Source organism: Apis florea, unplaced genomic scaffold (genome assembly GCF_048593485.1).
Source record: "Apis florea isolate Af1SG1 unplaced genomic scaffold, ASM4859348v1 contig_1615_pilon, whole genome shotgun sequence".
NCBI classification, from domain to species: domain Eukaryota; kingdom Metazoa; phylum Arthropoda; class Insecta; order Hymenoptera; family Apidae; genus Apis; species Apis florea.
The window spans coordinates 5,964,607-5,983,476 of NW_028256416.1; the positions used below are offsets into that span (position 1 = coordinate 5,964,607).

The 18,870-nt window shown below is 31.4% G+C and overlaps 3 protein-coding genes and 1 long non-coding RNA gene across 7 annotated transcripts in view; 1 reads left to right on the forward strand and 3 right to left on the reverse strand.

Moving 5' to 3' along the window:
- Positions 1 to 2,298, reverse strand: part of LOC100870882 (multiple PDZ domain protein) — a 113,146-nt gene extending 110,848 nt beyond the window's left edge. Inside the window, exons 1-5 of the mRNA XM_003697716.4 lie at positions 2,106 to 2,298; positions 1,685 to 1,757; positions 1,196 to 1,578; positions 961 to 1,086; positions 767 to 882 (exon numbers count right to left, since the gene is read on the reverse strand). Of these exons, the coding sequence (XP_003697764.3) occupies positions 767 to 882; positions 961 to 1,086; positions 1,196 to 1,578; positions 1,685 to 1,700 (641 nt within the window). The 5' untranslated portion in view covers positions 1,701 to 1,757; positions 2,106 to 2,298. The remainder of the gene's footprint in view (positions 1 to 766; positions 883 to 960; positions 1,087 to 1,195; positions 1,579 to 1,684; positions 1,758 to 2,105) is intronic.
- A 1,262-nt stretch (positions 2,299 to 3,560) lies between these two features.
- Positions 3,561 to 17,061, forward strand: nompA (no mechanoreceptor potential A). 4 transcript variants are annotated; one of them, XM_086903892.1, is made up of 19 exons: positions 3,561 to 4,007; positions 6,036 to 6,159; positions 6,666 to 6,751; positions 7,300 to 7,561; positions 7,789 to 7,918; positions 7,998 to 8,149; positions 8,291 to 8,566; positions 8,935 to 9,246; positions 9,422 to 9,517; positions 9,679 to 10,444; positions 10,902 to 11,470; positions 12,043 to 12,221; positions 12,458 to 12,606; positions 13,136 to 13,282; positions 13,369 to 13,458; positions 14,094 to 14,475; positions 14,786 to 14,955; positions 15,040 to 15,183; positions 15,833 to 17,061. In XM_086903892.1, the coding sequence occupies exons 2-19, from the start codon at positions 6,087 to 6,089 to the stop codon at positions 16,032 to 16,034; spliced, it is 4,185 nt and encodes a 1,394-aa protein (XP_086760018.1). In that variant the 5' UTR covers positions 3,561 to 4,007; positions 6,036 to 6,086; the 3' UTR covers positions 16,035 to 17,061. The 4 variants fall into 4 exon arrangements, with proteins under 4 accessions (XP_086760018.1, XP_086760020.1, XP_086760026.1 ...); XM_086903894.1 differs by having other exon boundaries at positions 3,562 to 4,007; positions 12,458 to 12,597; XM_086903900.1 differs by having other exon boundaries at positions 3,562 to 4,007; positions 8,947 to 9,246.
- On the reverse strand, positions 12,117 to 13,265 carry LOC116415116 (uncharacterized). The gene is made up of 3 exons (XR_015290863.1): positions 13,127 to 13,265; positions 12,541 to 12,797; positions 12,117 to 12,379 (listed from the first exon to the last, which is right to left on the reverse strand). It is a non-coding gene; the product is annotated as an uncharacterized LOC116415116 (long non-coding RNA).
- LOC105736646 (uncharacterized) lies at positions 16,723 to 18,864 on the reverse strand. The gene is made up of 3 exons (XM_012492207.3): positions 18,177 to 18,864; positions 17,720 to 17,946; positions 16,723 to 17,577 (listed from the first exon to the last, which is right to left on the reverse strand). The coding sequence occupies exons 1-3, from the start codon at positions 18,443 to 18,445 to the stop codon at positions 17,177 to 17,179; spliced, it is 897 nt and encodes a 298-aa protein (XP_012347661.1). The 5' UTR covers positions 18,446 to 18,864; the 3' UTR covers positions 16,723 to 17,176.
- Positions 18,865 to 18,870: the final 6 nt, after the last annotated feature.

Here is an 18,870-nt window from a genome sequence, read left to right on the forward strand (position 1 = left end):
TTGATGAGAGATGATTAGAATCGTCATCATGATATAAAATTTAAATTTCAGGATTTAGTTATTTGACTTGGAAACTTTAAAATTAAAATTTGGAGAAGTTATTCAAAATTGAGAACAATTAGGTCCTTGATCTATTTTATATTATGATATATAATATATTATGAAATTATTTTATATTTAGACTGTGAATTTTAAGAAGGAACAATCAAAAAGAAAAATATAATAAATATTTCCTTTAAATACTAAAAGTTCTATAAATTATAATAATGATCCTAAATTTTTTGATACTAATATAATATATGTTGAAATGTAGGAATTGAGGAGCTAATTAGGAGCTGATTATTGAATTGTGATTAGATATTTTTTGTTAATAGTGAATGAAAATTTTTTGACGATTCGTTAAAATTATAAGTTAATTAAAAAAATGGATGCATATAACTATAATAGAAGATTATAGAACCGTATTACGAAACATTACGTACGAGATCCCATCACTGCTTATATAATCTATGTACTATGATACTATCTATTTAGTAAATAGTAATATATTTATTATATAAGCACAAAAAAATTCGATGTTTTATAAAATATCTAAATGCAATTCAAATTACTATTCGAAAATATATATCGCTAAAGTAAAAATACTTTTAAAACTTTCTATTGAGATTGTTTGATATTATTTACGAATATTTTAATTAAATAATTGGAATAATTCTTGTTGTTATTTAATAATTAACTATGTTATATGAATTAAAAATTGACTTACCAACCAGCTATGCCATTTGGTTGTATCTCCTGCAAGAATATACCCAACTCTCCTTTATCCTTACTGCGAAGACCAACCACACTAAATCCCAAACTAGTACCTTCTGGTTTATACAACTTTAAAAAAAAATTATTATATTAAATCTCTCTCTTTGATTGTTGAACTAAAATATAAACAAAATATATTTTACCAACCTGCACAGTAAATACTTGACGACCTCTTGCTGCAGCTTCAATTACCTTCTTAAATTCTTTAACATATGTTGTTGTTGTAATTGGAGGCATTCCCATAACTTCCGATACAAGGCTTGGACTTGTAACCTGCAACAAAATAAAAATAGTAGTATTTAGTAAATAAAAGTATTAATGTAAATGTAAGATAAATTCAGGCATTCATTTTAATTTCATTGTATTTTAAACAAAATTTTACCTGTGCACTAGTATCTTCGCTGCTACTATGCACCAATGGAACAACTGGAACTCTTTGATCTTCTAGTTCGCTGCTATCTTGATATAGATCTTGATATACATTTGATCCAAGTGGTTGAACCGGTGTACTAGGAACAGAAAGTTCAAGTTGTCCACTGATGTTTATATCAAAATCCCCAGGGATAATAGACGGATGCTGGCCTAGTTGAGTATTTAATTCGATCAGAGAATCTTGAATGGTCACTATACTACGAAATACTGGATCTTCCAGAAGAGAAATTAAAGATTTTATATCTTGAGTAGTATGCATTTGTAGCTTTGGATCATTACAATCTTCTACTCTTTCCTGCACATGCTCTAATAAATGAAGAGCTGTAGATATATCTGAAAAAAATAATATTAAAACATGAATTAATATAAAAAAATAAATTTTTTATGTAAAAAGGATAAAAATTGATTTCAAATTATAAATTATAATATATTTAATTACCTGCACTTAGAGGCATTTTGTTTTTGGTAGATTTGCTTCTGGTAAATAATTATAAAAAGTCTTGTGAATCCCTCTGTAAAAAAAATATATATATTTTAAAAAAAATACATATATACGCATAATATATACTTTATATTTTACATATTCTATACTTTTTATTTATTTTTATTTAATATATATATCTTTTATTTAATAAAATAAAATTGTAAAAATAAAATATATCTTAACCTCTATAACAGACAAGCATTGAAAAGAAATGATTAAAATTTATGATTATTTTTGTCCAACTTAATAATTAAAATGGAGAATCCCATGATATCGTTATATTAACTATTGTTAATATTAGCTGTATTATAAATTTATCGTAAATCAATACGACCACATAACTTTTAAATATTAATGTAACTACGTTTTCTCTCACCTATATTCCTTTGGAAACTTGAAATAGAAGGTTAGTAGATTACGAATAGATTATTCTCAACAAATTTCACGATCGCGCACAAAAATTAGAATAGATTTCGTGAAATATTACAGGAAACACTTAATTGCATTTTGCCATCAGCTGACTATGCCAAACTATCGAGTACTTGACAGGTACGAAGAGAGGATAAAGTGATTCCACCAATGAGATGCGATCAACCATTACTGTGCGCGAAGCGCGGCAAATTTAAATATCTATTATTATTGAAATGTCTTATTGATGTACTGTTTTATTAATAAAAAAATTATTTCTCTTACATTTTAACAAGATAATATTCACAATGAAATAAAAAAAATGTTTAATAATTATTTAATCAACATAAATAAAATATAATAAATATGAACTGGAAAGAAATATGAATAAAGAAATAATTCGCATATTATAAAAGTAATATCGTAAAGAATTAATACCTACCGTAATAATAATATTTTCATTTTACTATTTTTCATTATAAACAAAATTGTTGTTACGTCTTAATTATGAAAAAAATATAATTCCACTTAGGAAAAACCACGATAGATTATATCATTCATGTGTATTATTATCAGTACAAATTATCTATTCATAGTTTTTTATAACTATCTATATTCTAATTGTGCAATGCAATTAAATGTATTTTATAACAAATATATAATTACAAGCTATCTAAATTGGAGTTAATCTAACCAACAAGACTAAATAGAATTACTATTGCCGTTGAAAATCAATCTAAAAATCATGGAGAACAAATTATTTTCTTTGTGCTCTTGATATGATTTGAATGAAAATAAAATCAGACTAAAAATAACGAAGCAATAAAGAACAAACGAATCTCTCCGCGTGGACAGATCACGAAAATCACGTATCCCAGCTCGTTATTCATCCTAGTTGACCTCAGATAGAAATCTCTAATCCATGATTCCGCTACGAACAACCGGGCGATCGTCCATCGGCACAATCAACCCAACACAGCGATGCTCCAATGCATCGATTCTCAAACGAAGACCCACAGGACTCTAGGGGGTCGTTCATTTATGAATACACCATTTAAAATACTTCCACAATCATATAAATCCCAAACTTAAAGTCCAAAATATAAAATAAAGAATACTTCTTCATCTCCTAAGATTTATTTTTACAGTAAAATATTTTTATCAATAATAAAAATGAAATAGATAAGAAAATAAAACTGCTATCTTACCGAATAACGTCTTAATTCCACTCGTCAATCGTATAAATCCTAAAATTTAAAAATTACAAAATATAAAATATAGAAGATACTTATTCATCCCCTTAAAGATTTATTATATTCATAATATTCATAATACCCTTTTAATTTCGGATAAATGAGAAAATAATGGTGCTGTCCCGTAGAATAGCAATATGACGATGCTTGAGAACCCACGGTCCCGCCGTTTACACGCACGTCGAACGTTTTCCCGGATGGCCCCACGGAAACCGGACACAATGGAGCCGCTTCCGGTGAGCACAAGGCCAGAAATCGGACGTGGGGATACCACCGCGCCTGTGTACCACCGGTGTGTTATCTCTCCTCCACTATTCTGCCCCCTATGGATCGTCTATGCTCAGAGAATCATTCATCGAAACAATTCTTCCTACGCTGTCCCTTCCCCTCCGCGACCGGTCAGGTGTTATCCATTATTTCCACGGTTTGCACTGATTTTGACCGTCAGTTTGATTACAGGTGCCATTCGCGTTGGATGGACGCGTTCAGATGCATTTTTATTACCGGTTTTATCCGTTTTATAGTTGAGATCAGAGACGTCCTCGAAGATTAGAAATTATTCTTGCGCGATACGATTTGCTCTCGAAGTGGACACGTGAAACTTCTTGTTGCTCTGGGTAAGTATAATTGATATCGTTTTATTGAAGATTGTGGTCGATCATTTAAGTCGAGGTCTAGAGATTCCAGAAAAAAAAACAAGAAGAAGTTTTCAATTGAAAAGTTGAAGAGTTAAAATTTTAGACAAAATGTAGGATTTAGCTCACTGAGTTTTGAAATTTAAATGTCTTGAGATCTGAAAAAAAGAGAATATGAAAATTTTAGTCAAAAGTTGAGATAGAATTAGTAAATTTAATCAAAGAACGAGATTCAATAACACTTTTAAAATTTATTAAAATCTAAAAATAAAAGATTAAGTAAGAAAATTTATGTATTTGTGTGGATCAAGTTTCAAACGTTGCATATCAAAAATTGACAAACTATTTCCGAAAAAACCCAACAAAATCAACAATGAAATTATAATACTCCAACATCCTATGAGAATTAATATCGCAAATTGAGGAATATTATTTCACTCACGCAACAATGTTATCCGCGTATCATCTATTATTCAAGGTATCCCGATAAAATCTCTGTTTTGTAGTTCTTAACGAGATTACTTTTAAAAAATACATTTCTATGCAACATTATTTTATTTTATAACAAACACGCATTAATACGTATTCATTTTTTAATGAAATAGCAAATTTAAAATAAAGAAGAAATTGAATAATATACATTTAATAAATTAACCAATTTCAATGGACGTTTCGTGTTCCGTTTCAAATTTTTATTATAATAATTATAGGCGTACTATGTGTTTGTTAAAACGTGAATACGTGAATGCGTGAAATTCAATTTATAACGATATTATTTCAACGTGGTATTACAATCTACATACGAATGGCTCGAATCTATAATTTTCCCTCATCGACTGTAACCACTGAACGAGCATCCATTCTCTTTGGACAGAGAACTATAATTATGGAGGTGATAAACCGTAACATAATTAATAAGTACTGTTTCTGTGCGGTGCGTGTGCAAAGTTTGGTACATTTAACGGAGAAACACGTGCACCGCGGTTGACAATTTGTACATTATAATATTTCATTTGCAAATATACACGAGTAATAATTTATCGTTGCCGAAAATTATAGATTTTAGTTAACAGAATAAAATATTAGAACAAGAAATTTTCTTAATTGAAATATACCGTATAATTCGATTGTATTACTGAATATTTTTTACAAATTTGTCTTTTTTCAAACTGTAACTCTAATTTGAATGCTTGAATTTTGCGATGCTTTCAATTCTCGTTTCTTTTTTTTTCTTTTTCGTCTCAATGTCATAAATTATCAAAGAAAAATATATTTTTTATTCTTTAATTTTATAATACTAGAAATTTGAACTAAAAAAATTAAATATCAAATCATCTCTCCTTTTAATACACCACCTTTCTTACACTTCTCTTTCGAACGTGATGATATCTTATCAAAGACAAAAAGCTTCTTTCAACATTAATACGCGAGCGAATCGAAGATATTCCCCGTGAAAGATATCGGTGTAAAACATCTCCCCTTGCGAAAAGGTAAGCGTGGATCGCGTTACAGAAGACACATTTTCACCAGGACGTTTCGATACATCTATTCAAAGCGCACAGAGACACTAGAAGGTTTTATGGAATTCCTGAGCTGCACTCACCCTGAACACCTCTACACTCTCGCACCCCCATCAACCTTTTCCACGATTACTCGCGTGCACGCGGCAAGGGGCCAGCACACGCCCGTAAACCCAACGAACCGTGCTTCCAACTTTCGAGCATTATATTATTAATTGCCTTTTCGATTACTGTTATCCCGTGTAATTCGACCTTTTTTCTGAAAAAAAAAAAAAAATCAGGATTATGTTAGTTACACGAATTATCGAGATTTTGGTGTAAAGAAATTTTACAAAATTATATCATAATATTATTGTCTACGTAGCAAAGATTATTTTTATTGAATGAAAAATTATGCCTTATAATAAGATTAATTCTAAGTTAATTAATTTTAAGTCAGTAAATATCTCTTATTTAAAATTTAATGATACAGATTTTTTAATAATTTTAGAGTGTGATCGTTGGGATGACTACTTGATACCGAGCCCTAAAGTAACTAAAAATGAAGAAAACCAATATATCTAATCTTCTGCAATCCATCTCTGTCCTCGCCACATTGAGAGTGATCGTCAATGGTAATTATTCAACAATTCTCGAACACTTGCAACAAAAATTAACAAAATTATTATATTACTTTTCTATTTACAAATTCGATTATAAAAAGAAAAGAAAAAGAAAAAGAAAAATTTAACGAGCAAAACGAAAAATTCCAATTTAATGAGCTCATTCCAAAAAAAAATGTCTTTGAATCATGCTTCCGAGAATCGTGGTCGCGGAAATTAACGATGGAACGCGGCGTAAAAAAGAGTGATGTCACTTGTGAAATTGCGTTTCGTCCCATTGTATCGCCATACGTGCCACTTATGACACGAGAAAAAAAAAGGAGGAGGGCGGGGAAAAAAAAAAAATGATAAAATCGGACTGCACCGGTGGTCAAAGGAAGTAACCTGATTTCTACAGAAGAGGAAATAAATAATATCCATTTATGAGAAAATAACGAGAAAGAATAAAAAAGGAACGAAAATGGTCGACTATTGAACGTGAATAGACAAAAATAACGAAAGAATTGATGTGTTTTCAGGACAAACAACGTGTAATGGCGGTTTGGGTCGAGTCGTTTACGAGAGACTTCCGGACCAACAGCTTCAGGGTTTCGACGATGATGTGGTATAAAATGTTTCGCGAAATATTTACCTATCTCTCTGGCCTCGCGTCGACGCCAGTTTTCAAATATTCAACCTAGCTCGGGAAAACTATTCTAAAAGCTTGAAACACAAAGTTTTGTGTAGTAGTGGTAAAATCTGATGGGATCTGAAGAGATGAAAGAATTTTGGAATTATACTGGTTTATTGTAATTGCAGAAAGGATGATCTTGGTTTGAAATTATGATTAAAATGATGAATTTTCTTACTGCGATTTTCTGATATTTAATAAACATTGGAATTAGAATTCGAAACAAAGAAGTTTGAAATGTGGATGAAGAAATTTTTAAAAATTTTTCTTATAGAGAATTATTTAAAATGAATGCGTATCGATTATTTGTAATTAAAATTCTTCAAAAAAAAAAAGTAATTCTACTAATTTTGCAATAAAGTCAGTTTTCTTCTAAAGGAAAAATTATTTTAATATTTTAATATTATTGAATCTTCGTAAAGACAATAATTATAATAAATTAAAAATATTATTCCTGCTAGTTACTAATTAATTTATCCTAGGTACGAGACTCTGCACCACCATTTAGAGTCTTGGAAAAATGTCAAGAGTTATGTCTACGGGATAGAACAGCAACAAATAATTTAGTTCGTGCTTGCACGAGCTTCGATTTTCAACCTGGTAGCAGAATAGCTTCTTTCAGCGGAGCTGCTGAATATGAAGAAAGCACTTGCTATTTAACGAGGGAACAGGCACAACCAGAAGGAATTGGAAATCTAATGCTGGTGCCAAACAGCGTTCATTTTACAGAAGTTTGTCTTGGCTGTAAGAATGTATCTCCTTAATAATTCTCGAGTATTGTGAAACAGACCATCATTTTAACTTTTGATCTCCTTTCTCAATAATTTTTAACTTTATAGAAAAAGAAATAATTAATTCATCGATGAAATTATATAAATTAATTAAATTTACTCTTTCATTTAATTAAAAGAAAACAAATTTCTGTACCTTTTTCTGTTTAAATATCTCAATGTTCATATTCTTTTGTGAAGCTGATAGGATAGAAAGAGAATGTCCAAATCGGCGTTATGTTTTCGAGAGACATCCCAGGAAGAAACTGAAATTACCATTAACAGATATCAAGGAAGTTAGTGCAGCAAATAGAACAGACTGTGAGGACAGGTATAACAAAATTAATATATATGATTAAATTTATATTAAATTTAATACAAATAAACAAATTTTTTATTACATTTTGAAGATGTCTGAACGAGTTCAGTTTCATTTGTCGATCTGCAACCTACGACACTGCTCTAAGAAGCTGTGCTCTGAGTCGTTTCACTAGAAGAACGCATCCTGAATTATTAGAGGATGATCCAAATTCTGATTACCTTGAAAACACTTGTCTGAATGGTGCTTACAATTAATATTATCCTTCTTTCTGAAAATTAATGATTTCATAATTAATAAAAAAAATATTTAAATTATCCAAATATTGAATTTTTATAATTTATCACTTTTGACCGAAGAAATTCGAATTTTGTAATTTATCAGCGGAACGTCGTTGCGATGGGTTAACTGTATTCGTCAAAGAAGAGAACAAACGCCTTCGAGGACCATTCGAAGTCGACATTTACACGAATCTTACCTTAGACGAGTGTCAAGCCCTTTGTCTCAGAGCGGAGAAATACTTCTGTCGAAGCGTCGAATTCGACGAGCAAACGAGGCAATGTGTCATTTCTGAAGAAGATTCCGTTTCTCAAAAAGACGATATCGGAATAAGCAGCAGTCCCAGCCATCATTTCTATGATTTGGTTTGTTTGGATAATCGTAAGTATATTATACTATCAGTGATTTCGTTCAAAATTTTTCATAATTCATTCATTAATTTATACCATTTTTAAAAATTTAATCATTCAAATTATAATAAACATTTATGTTACGATGAAAGCTATAAATTTACCAAATATACAATCTAAGCACAATAAAAGTACAAAATTCTAGTATAAATATCAATATCTATATTAGAACATTTTTACTTTTTAACAATAAAACAATAATATCCAAATTTTGAAAAGAAAGGATTTTACAAAAGACGAGAACATCTGACCATTTTTTCCAAGTCCAAAGTAAAGTAACAGTGAAACGATCGATTAATACTTCACGACACTTTACCAATATCCACTTACGAAGCGTAGATCCATCCATAGCACGTGGCTCCGAATACCCGGACAGCAGTCCCTCGTCGCATCTTTTCTCCGATGGGCGACGACCAGACACAGCGTTCCAGCGTTATCGAAACTCTCGTTTGAGCACTGAATTTCATTCTGAGATAACTGGGCGTAGTCTGAGCGAGTGCCTTGACGAGTGTCTTCGACAGACCAGCTTCCAATGTCGAAGCGCCGTGTACTCCGAACATCTTCACACGTGTCAATTGAGCCGGTTCAACCAACGGGACGGGCGCAGGATCATCTACGATGCAGAATACGATTATTACGAGAATCTTATGCGTGAGTGATAAATAGATCAATTTATTATCTTTTTCATTTGTACGAATGATAAATATAATTTCGTCTCTGATTAAGAGACGAGTAATTAAAATATTTGTCAAGATAGAATATCGGAAATTTGAGCTATAAGAATTGTTCGTATATTTTTTCATAATATTAACGATTATATGAATAGACCAATATTTGGATGGAGATCGAGACAGCCCAGGGTACAGACCAGATCCTTTGGGACAGGACACGAATTTTGGTCGGCCTTCTCTAGGAAGACCAGGTAAATTAATGACAAATTTAATAATCCATCTTGTTATAACTCAATTTGTATAACACTTTTTCGTCGTATTTAATTTAAAAAACGCCATATAAATCATTCATAACTAAAAACTAAAAATTATCAAACATTCCAATAAAAATAAATTTCCTGATTCTACGCAGGTTATCCAGAAGATTACGACAAAGGGTTCAGCAGTAGCGTGAAGCCAGATCGATATCCGGATCGTTATCCAGATCGTTATCCAGATCGATACCCCAGCAGATACCCAGATCGGTATCCAGATCGTTATCCAGAACGTTATCCAGATCGATATCCTAACAGATATCCGGATCAATATCCCGACAAATATCCTGACAAATATCCTGACAAATATCCAGATCGTTATCCCTCTAAATATCCCGACAAATTTGCCGATAAATATCCAGATCGTTATCCCGATCGTTATCCAGGAGATAGATATCCAGACAGGTATCCTCTGAATGGGCAATATCCAATTGGAGCAGCAGGTGATACATTTCCAGATCCTATAGATCGATATCCCATCAGTGATCGTTTCCCTGTTGGCGATCGTTATCCAGCAATAGATCGGTATCCATCCTCAGACAGGTATCCAATTTCTGATCGATATCCAAACAGAGGTGGTGATCGCCGTCCTATTCATCCTGACCGATACCCTATTTCTGATCCTGGAATAGACAGATATCCAACAAGTGGTAGTAGATATCCTAGTGGAATTGGTAATCGATATCCAATATCTCCAGGTCGTTATCCAACCGATAATGATCGATATCCTAATACCATAGACAGATATCCTATTCCTGAGGATCCCTTGGATCGATATCCATCAGGTTTGGGAGGTGCCAGACCTCCTCTTGATCGGTATCCCGTTAGCGAAAGGTATCCTGACAAGGATATTTACCCTAATCGGTAAGTTGAATCGAAGAGAAACTTTTATTGATTTTTTAAAGAAGAACAGTTGTTAAAATTAAAAAGATGATTTATATATAATGTTTCAATATATACATTTTTAAACCATCTCAATTAATTTTCCTCTTGTTTTAAATTCCTACCACTATTTCACAAAATTTTCAGTTCAATATATTCTTTCAACTATTCCAATTAATTAATCTATCTTATGTTACAAATAATAATTCTACACATCTACACAAAATCTATCTAATTACTATATACTTCCAATTAAATTACTTTAACTATCTTACATCATATTTCAAGTTACAAGTAGCAACTTATTTTTCCAAGAAACTTCAATTATTTTACATAATTATTTATTCTATCTTCCAAGCTACAAATATTCTACTTTCTCATAAAAAATCAACTATCATACGTTCAATCATTCTAACCACAATTCACCTATAACACTCAGGTTTCCACCTTCGTCGCACGGAGGCTATTCCCCAACTTACCCTGTGGACGACGTCTATGGTCCCCAAGCTCATCCAGACCGTAATCCCTATGGCGCAGGAGGGTCCACACGTCCTCTAGGTTACGGTGGTTACAGCAACGATGGTGGAATAATCGGCGGTGGTTACATAGGCGAAGGTGGAGTGTACAATTCACGACCTTTCGGCACCAGTGGTGGTCCCATCATCGGTCGACCGCCATTGGTGTCCAGATGCGACGAACAGGACAACTTTCGCCAAGTGGGTCCACACACGAGGGTCCGTAAACCGTTCGTCAGACGATACACGACAGCTTCCTCTCTGGCCCAGTGTGAAAGGGAATGTGCGGACGCCAGGGACTTCGTGTGCAGATCTTTCAATTATCGTCCTTACGCAGCACCCTATGGAGCTGAAAGAGACAACTGTGAGTTGAGCGATCGTGACTCCAGAGATATGGACATGGGCAATCCTGTATACTATGACACGGGGTCCGATTACGACTTCTACGAGAGGAACAACGGCAGACAGGGAGCTGATACGGAGTGTCTCGACGGTAAGCGTCGTAGGAGACCCTGGACGACATCTACGTGGATCACGTGGAGCGATCTTTACGCAGCTGATCCATATTACAGGCGTTATTGATACAGTTTTGAATTATTGTACAGTTATTGTCACCATTGGACTGTGTTTAATCAAATAAACCGTCTGTTACTTCCAAGATCAACTTTTTTTTTACTTTTTGTTGCTTGGTCACATCCGTTGATATCGATTTCTCCTTTGATTTCTGGTCAATGCGGACGATTCTTGAGTATTTCCTCTGAAAATTAGAAATGAGAAGAATGAAAAATTGATTTTTGGTTTGGTTTTATATACATAAGCCATTTTTAGATTTTAAAATTGATCAACTTTGTTGTTTTTCTTTCTTTTTTTTTTTTTTTTTCTTTTAATTCTCAATTTTAATAGCAAGATGTATAATTAACGTTTGAGTTTTCAGAAATCAAATTATTGGTCTTCATGAAGTTGTTTGTTTGGCTTCTGTGTGTTACATTTAATTAATATTTATTGAATGATTTGTTAAATGAAAATCGATGAAGAACGAGTAAATTATGTTTCTGGTCGTTTTAGTGAGTCAAGTGTGTAGCGAAGACGGGATGGAATTTACTTTAAGGACACCGGAAGGATTCATTGGTCGGATTTACACTTATGGCTATTACGATCGCTGCTTCTTCCGTGGAAATGGAGGAACTGTGAACGTCCTTCGAATCAGTGGTCCCCAGGGTTATCCCGAATGCGGCACTCAAAGAGTAAGAAACTTATTTTGTCGCTGCTTTTTCAAAAAACATTTTTGAAAAGATTTCTTCTTCTTCTTTCTTTCTTTTTTTTTTTTTTTTTGAAAAATTAAACAATTTTTAAGGTCTCTCATTTAGAATTAATTGGAAATTTTTAGATATTTTATTAAAACCTAAAAAAGAATCAAAATTTTCATCTCATATCTTTTATTTTCATAATAAATAGTAATAAATTCGATTTGCAATTGCAGTACGGCGATACAATGACGAACATCGTCGTAGTACAATTCTCAGACTACGTGCAAACCGGAAGGGATAAACGTTTCAATCTCACCTGTCTATTTCGAGGCCCTGGCGAAGCTGTCGTCACATCCGGCTACATCGGTGCCGGGTATGCCAGGTCATATCGATTGAGAAACCGTGTCTTGCACCCGGTACACTTAATTAAACAGTCCGACCGACGGTCAACTAATTTGGAATGCAAAATGTACCGCATTCCTTTACCGCATGAATCCTGGTGCAAGCACACTTGATTAATTTATTTTAATACCACCAGAGTTTCTTCGTTGAAAATCATCTGATCCTGTAATCCTGAATTTAAATATTATTTATAGAAAATTTAGAAAACACCATAACTGATTTGTTTGAAACAAATGGAAATAATAATTTTTAAAAAATATATTCTAATGATTTTGTTATATAGAACTTACGTTACAATGTTAAATGCTAAATAGTATTTTAAATATTGATAATTGTGAGATAATTGTAAGATATCTAAATAATTTTTGTAAAAGTGAATTTTCATAAGAAGGATAATGTCATTTTTGCTTGATATAAGAAAAAATATTGAAATGCTATGTTCTATAAGAAGCGTTTAAGAGAAGGAAAGAATAGAATTAACTAATCGAATTCGTAATTACCTTGTATAGATCAGGGTCTCCAATCCCAATCGAATATCTTCCAGCAGAAAACACTCTGAGTTCTCGAGTGCGTTTGCTGATTTTATATCAGGGCAGACCTACGACGACTATTGCTGTTGGAGATCCACTCACATTTAGACTAGAAGCACAAGATGGGTATGTAACATTTATTTTTCTCTTAATATCAATTGATTTGTTTTAAAAGGAAATGAAATGTAATTCTTTGATAATATTTTTTATAGATACAATTATGTAACTGATATTTTTGCTACTAATGTCATAGCAAGGGACCCATATTCAGGAAGAAGCGTTCAACTTATAGATAGATATGGGTAAGTTATATTATTATAAATTATTATTGTTTTTGTATTTATCGTATTTGTATTTTACATAATAAAGAAATTTTTATTGATCTCTTAATAATAGAAATAATCTGATCTGCCTGACCTGTTTTAAATATGACTATTTTATTTAATTAAATAATCTATTTGCATTGATTTATCTAATCTATTTATCTATATATTTCTTATTAATTTTATCCATTTTATATGATTAATTTAATTTGTCAAATACATATGTATTTTAAATCATTTTGAAATTGATTTGCTAAAACTAACTATAAACTAACTTATAAATATTAAAATTGTACATCTAATGTTACCTAGTTTCTTTTACTTATGTAAACTATTTATTCACACAGACATTTTAATTTAATTTGCCTGATAATTTACCACACTAATCCATACTAACTTATCTAATTTATTAATATTTACTTAAGCTTGTATATGTATTTATTCTTCTCGATCTAATTTATCTAATAATTATTTATTTTGATAAGCCTATTCTATTTAATTCACTTCAGAAATTTGATTCATTTTAATTTAATAGCTTGTCTATGTTGCAATAAATATTTAAAAATAAAATTTAAAATCTTCTCAAAAATAAAATATTCAATTTGTTCATACAGTTGTCCAGTAGACAATTACGTGTTCCCTGGATTAGATCGTTTGCGGGATGGTGACAGCCTCGAAGCACGTTTCAACGCTTTCAAAATCCCTGAATCCAATTTCTTGGTGTTCGAGGCGACAGTGCGAACATGTCGAGACGGTTGTCAACCAGCTTATTGCTCGGGTGGTACTGGAAGGAGCGAACCATCCTTTGGAAGACGTCGAAGAGACGTGTCGCAAAATGACACGATCCCTGAGGAAAACGAAATAAGCGTTATAACAAAAAATAATACAAATGACACGTCCTCGAATTCGACGTTTGTCGTCGAAGACACTGTCGCTAAGGAAGAAGAGGCAGAGGAGGAAGAGGAGGAGGAGGAACACGTGAGAGAAATGATAGAGGTAAAAAAGAAAAAGAAATAACAAGAAAGAAAACTTTACAATGATATTAAGAAGAAAATTTTTTTTAAATTATTATTGAGACAATTATAATAGAAATTTTAACTTCATTGTTCTATTTCTAAATTAAGTGAAATGAAATTGTTGTTAAATTTCAATATATATATAACTTTATATTTCAAATCATTTGTTCTTGGAAACCTTGAATATGTATTTTCTTCTTTCTTTCATTAATGAAATAAATTAAAAGAAGTAATTTAATACAAGCACGTTTCAAAAACAAAAGAAAATGTTGTGTCTAAACGAGTTGCAGGTTTTGGACTCAAGAATGGATATTGATGAAGAAACTGTGGTCGAAAAACAAACTACTATAATGGAGAGCGTCTGCATAACTCCTAACGAATATTATGGACTAGTAACAGCAGTGGCAGTGCTGGTAGTACTTTTAGCATCCGTGGTATTGTTATCCATGTTGATATATAGGTATATATCATAAATTATGATTTATCTTTGATACGTTAATTAATATGTTTATAAAAGTAAATTAATTTACATAAACTGTTTCAGAAAATATGCTTACGCAGTAATCACGAAAAATCGCAGAGTTGACAAAGCATGTAATCGAAGCAGTCATTCGGACGATGCTTGTAGCAGTCGTGTTAACAATTTCTCTTTCTTAAGATCGGGTCTTCAAAAACCATTTCAGTCTACGTACGTAATCGTTATCGGACGTTTACATAATCTTCAATATTTTATAATATTTAAAAACACTTTTATCAATATTAAAATTAATTAAGATATTTAAAAAACTTATCTAGAAAACTTATCTTGTTTTGATTGACCAAATGAAAATATATGGAAATTAATTATATGTTATATTAAACCATAATGTGGTAATTCTTTTTAAATACTGATAATTATTGTAATTGTATTATCATATGGTAATTTTAAAAGTGCTTATTAATCTGAGATTCAACAAAAGACATAGTCCTTGAAAGAAATAAAATATACTTTATATTGCATATAAGTATAAAAATTACAATGTGTTAAAAACAAATCTAAAAATTCTCTTAAAGAAAAAGTCAAGCAATTTTTTAAAAATTAAAAATAGATAAATTTCTCAAAAATTTAATTTTTAAATCCTATTTTTTAATTGCAAAAATATCTCCAACATATATAACATTTTATTTTCAAAGCTACACCTACATTTTCTACTATAAATATCAAAGTTTATTCAAAAATACGTCATTCATGTTTGACAAATGGTTTAATGCTCTTAGCACACGTTCAACGTGAAATTCGATATTTATTCACCAATATATTACCTGAAGTTGATGTATATTCAATGTTCGATCCACAGGTCGATCTCCCGATCAATGAGTAACGTGATCGGTCAACGCGTGAGCTCATCGACCGCTTTGGAAGGCGCAGTAGGATTGTCATCCAGTAGAAGAACCGGCTTCGACCCTAGCGAACCGATCTACACCGATCCATCATTGTTCGAGGTTGCTCGTTGCTCGTCGCCTAAACCTGTCCTCGATGATAACTTCCATCTTATGTGAAGATCAAATCTCGTTAAATATTTCTTCTCAAAACGTGAACTTGGCGTTAGTCCAACATTCGAGACTTGAAAATAGAGAAATAGAGACGTCAATGGGTTTTCTATTATAATCAAAGAAAATAGGAAAATTTGGATGAAATTGTCATCGCATTGATTCTTTAACAAAATTTAATTTCAATGATATTAGAATTTAAAAATACTTGCTATATAGTATTGTTGTAATAACTTGATTAACGAATCATTTATAAACCTCGTTGATTTTTTATCTTCGAAATATTTGTAGATTGTTCCTCCTATTACGATTTCTTCTCTCTTCTATTCTTTTCTTTTTCATTGATTTCAAACACAGCTAGTCAACTTCACTGACCACTGCCAGCTACGACTGCCATGTCGATAAACTGACGTATTGTATACTGTCATTGATTTACTATGAGTTTATCATGATTATTCTCTTTATCTATTGTTTAAACTATTCTTATATAGAGATACAATGATTGTATATTGACGCGTTACTTTCTTGAAGAGCGATAATTATAATTATTTAGTATTAATTCTTTTTTAAGAGAAATCTGGAAGACATTCAGAAATTTAGCAATCATAAAAAAATGTTTAGAATGCAATCTTCAATAATCTATTAAAAATAAGTTGATAAATTTTATAGAAAAAATTTAAAATCTTCTTTTATCTAATTCTCTAATTTATTTTCTGATAAAAACAGTAATTATTTTTTTGAATTGAATTTTAAAAACTGTAATCATCTTTTTACAATACGATATTTTTCTATTATTTTCAACTTATATATTCAGTTTTTAAATTAGCATGATAAAATGAGACTATTTATAGCTTTTATACGAAATAGCCTATAAAACCATCAAAACAAGGATTAAAAAGAAAATCCTCGTTCGTATTTAAAAAACATTACCTATTATGGAATCATAAGTAACTAGCATTACGAGCTTTTATTTATTATGATTTCAATTGTAGTTAGAAAGAAATTCCAAATAATAAACAGATATACATAAATAGAATATCGTTCAGTTATATTTAGTCGAAGATAATCTCCTGTTTTTTATTCCTATAAAATAAAATGAATAAAGACATCGCACGAAGCCATCATGAATATATTCATTTTATTCTCTTCAGTCAATCTTCCTTTATCCTATCTAATTTATAGGTAAAAAGAAGCATCCTTAGCCTAGCCTCTTCTTTACGATAGTGAGCCTCTTCTAATTTAATCCTGGCCTCCTCTTTTAACATAGCAGCGATATCAACTTTCATCTGTGCCTCCGATAAAGCCAATACATGTAATTCTTCCTCTTTGTGAAGGGATCTTTTCGTCCTTCGGGGCTGTTCATGAACAATTGAAGGGGAAAACATCGTTTGTGTTGCATTTGACTTGAAAATAAGTCGATTTTTCTCCACTGTTTCATCTTTGTCTAATTGCTCCGGCACAGGTGACTCCAAATCTTTTTTAGATTTGTCGAAACAGTCAGTTACTGGGCCGTATGATAACGAGTTCGAATCGATTTTACTGCTGATGGAATCTGAGGTAATAAAGGAATTGTATATGTGTTTAAAAAAATATCATACTTTTATTTAATGGTATATCCTTTTTATTTAGTAGCAAATTTTGAAAATCTGAGCTACGAATGATAAAAAAAAAAAAGGAAAAGATGAGAGTATAACCTGTATCTTTACAATTATTTTCCTCTTTCGAAATTTGTTTCGAAGGTTTTATAGTACACACAGTTTGCAACGTAAATGGTTCAGATTCCTTTGGTTCAAACATAACATTTGGCGGTAAACCTATAGTTCCGGTGGGAATGGGAACATCTGGTATGGAATTTCTATTTTCCCAACTTTTTGACCGTGTATGATCTTTGGACAGATGACAAAAATTTTTTGAAACACCACTGAAAAAATATTTATTTTATATTTTTAATAATATTAATAAAAATGGACCAATTCAATAAAAATAAGAATACAAATTTATATAAGAATAATTATTTAAATTAAAAAAAAATAATAAAAAAAGCAATAATGATAAATGAAATACTTTATACTACAAGTAGTCGAATATTCCCGCGCTTTTAGCATAAAGCGATATGCACGAAAAATAATACCGTGAATGTATTATATTTACCGCAATTTCTTCTCTTCGCGATTTCGTTTACATGCTTTCATGTTTTCCCAACAGCGTCTTAACTGTACAGCTGAACGTATTCCTTGTGGACCTACCATTGAATTGTATTCGTTGGCCAATTGAGACCATGCTGATTTTCGTTTATACATCGATATTGGATCGGACCTTTTATCTTCGATATCTTCGTACTTATTTATCAAGGTTATCAAAATTTCTCGTTCCTCGAAGCTATAAGTTTTTCGAGTGCTTTTCAACGACGAAGAAGCCATTTTAGCACAGAAAAAATGCTCAACTATCACGTCGGTCTTCCACTGTTTGTTTCTTCCCACCAACGTAACTTAATGCAATCTTGTACAAGTTTTTCTTATAATCAATGCATTGTAATAGTTTCGATACAACAATTAAGAATAAAATCATAAGATGAAATATTGTTCATTGTAGAGCTTGGAACTTGTCTATGGTATATCTTAACCATTAATGTATATCCATTAATATATTTTAATATATTACATTTAATCGAAATGTTAGAATTTCGACGAAAGGCATTATATTATTTAATATAAGTAATTGTCTGTTTTGTTTGAGATACTTAACTGATATAATTCAAGTGTTGAAATTCCAATTTATTATATATTTTTTAAAATATTTCACTCGTTGATCTGATGTATTTGACGTTAACGGATAAACTGGCGCC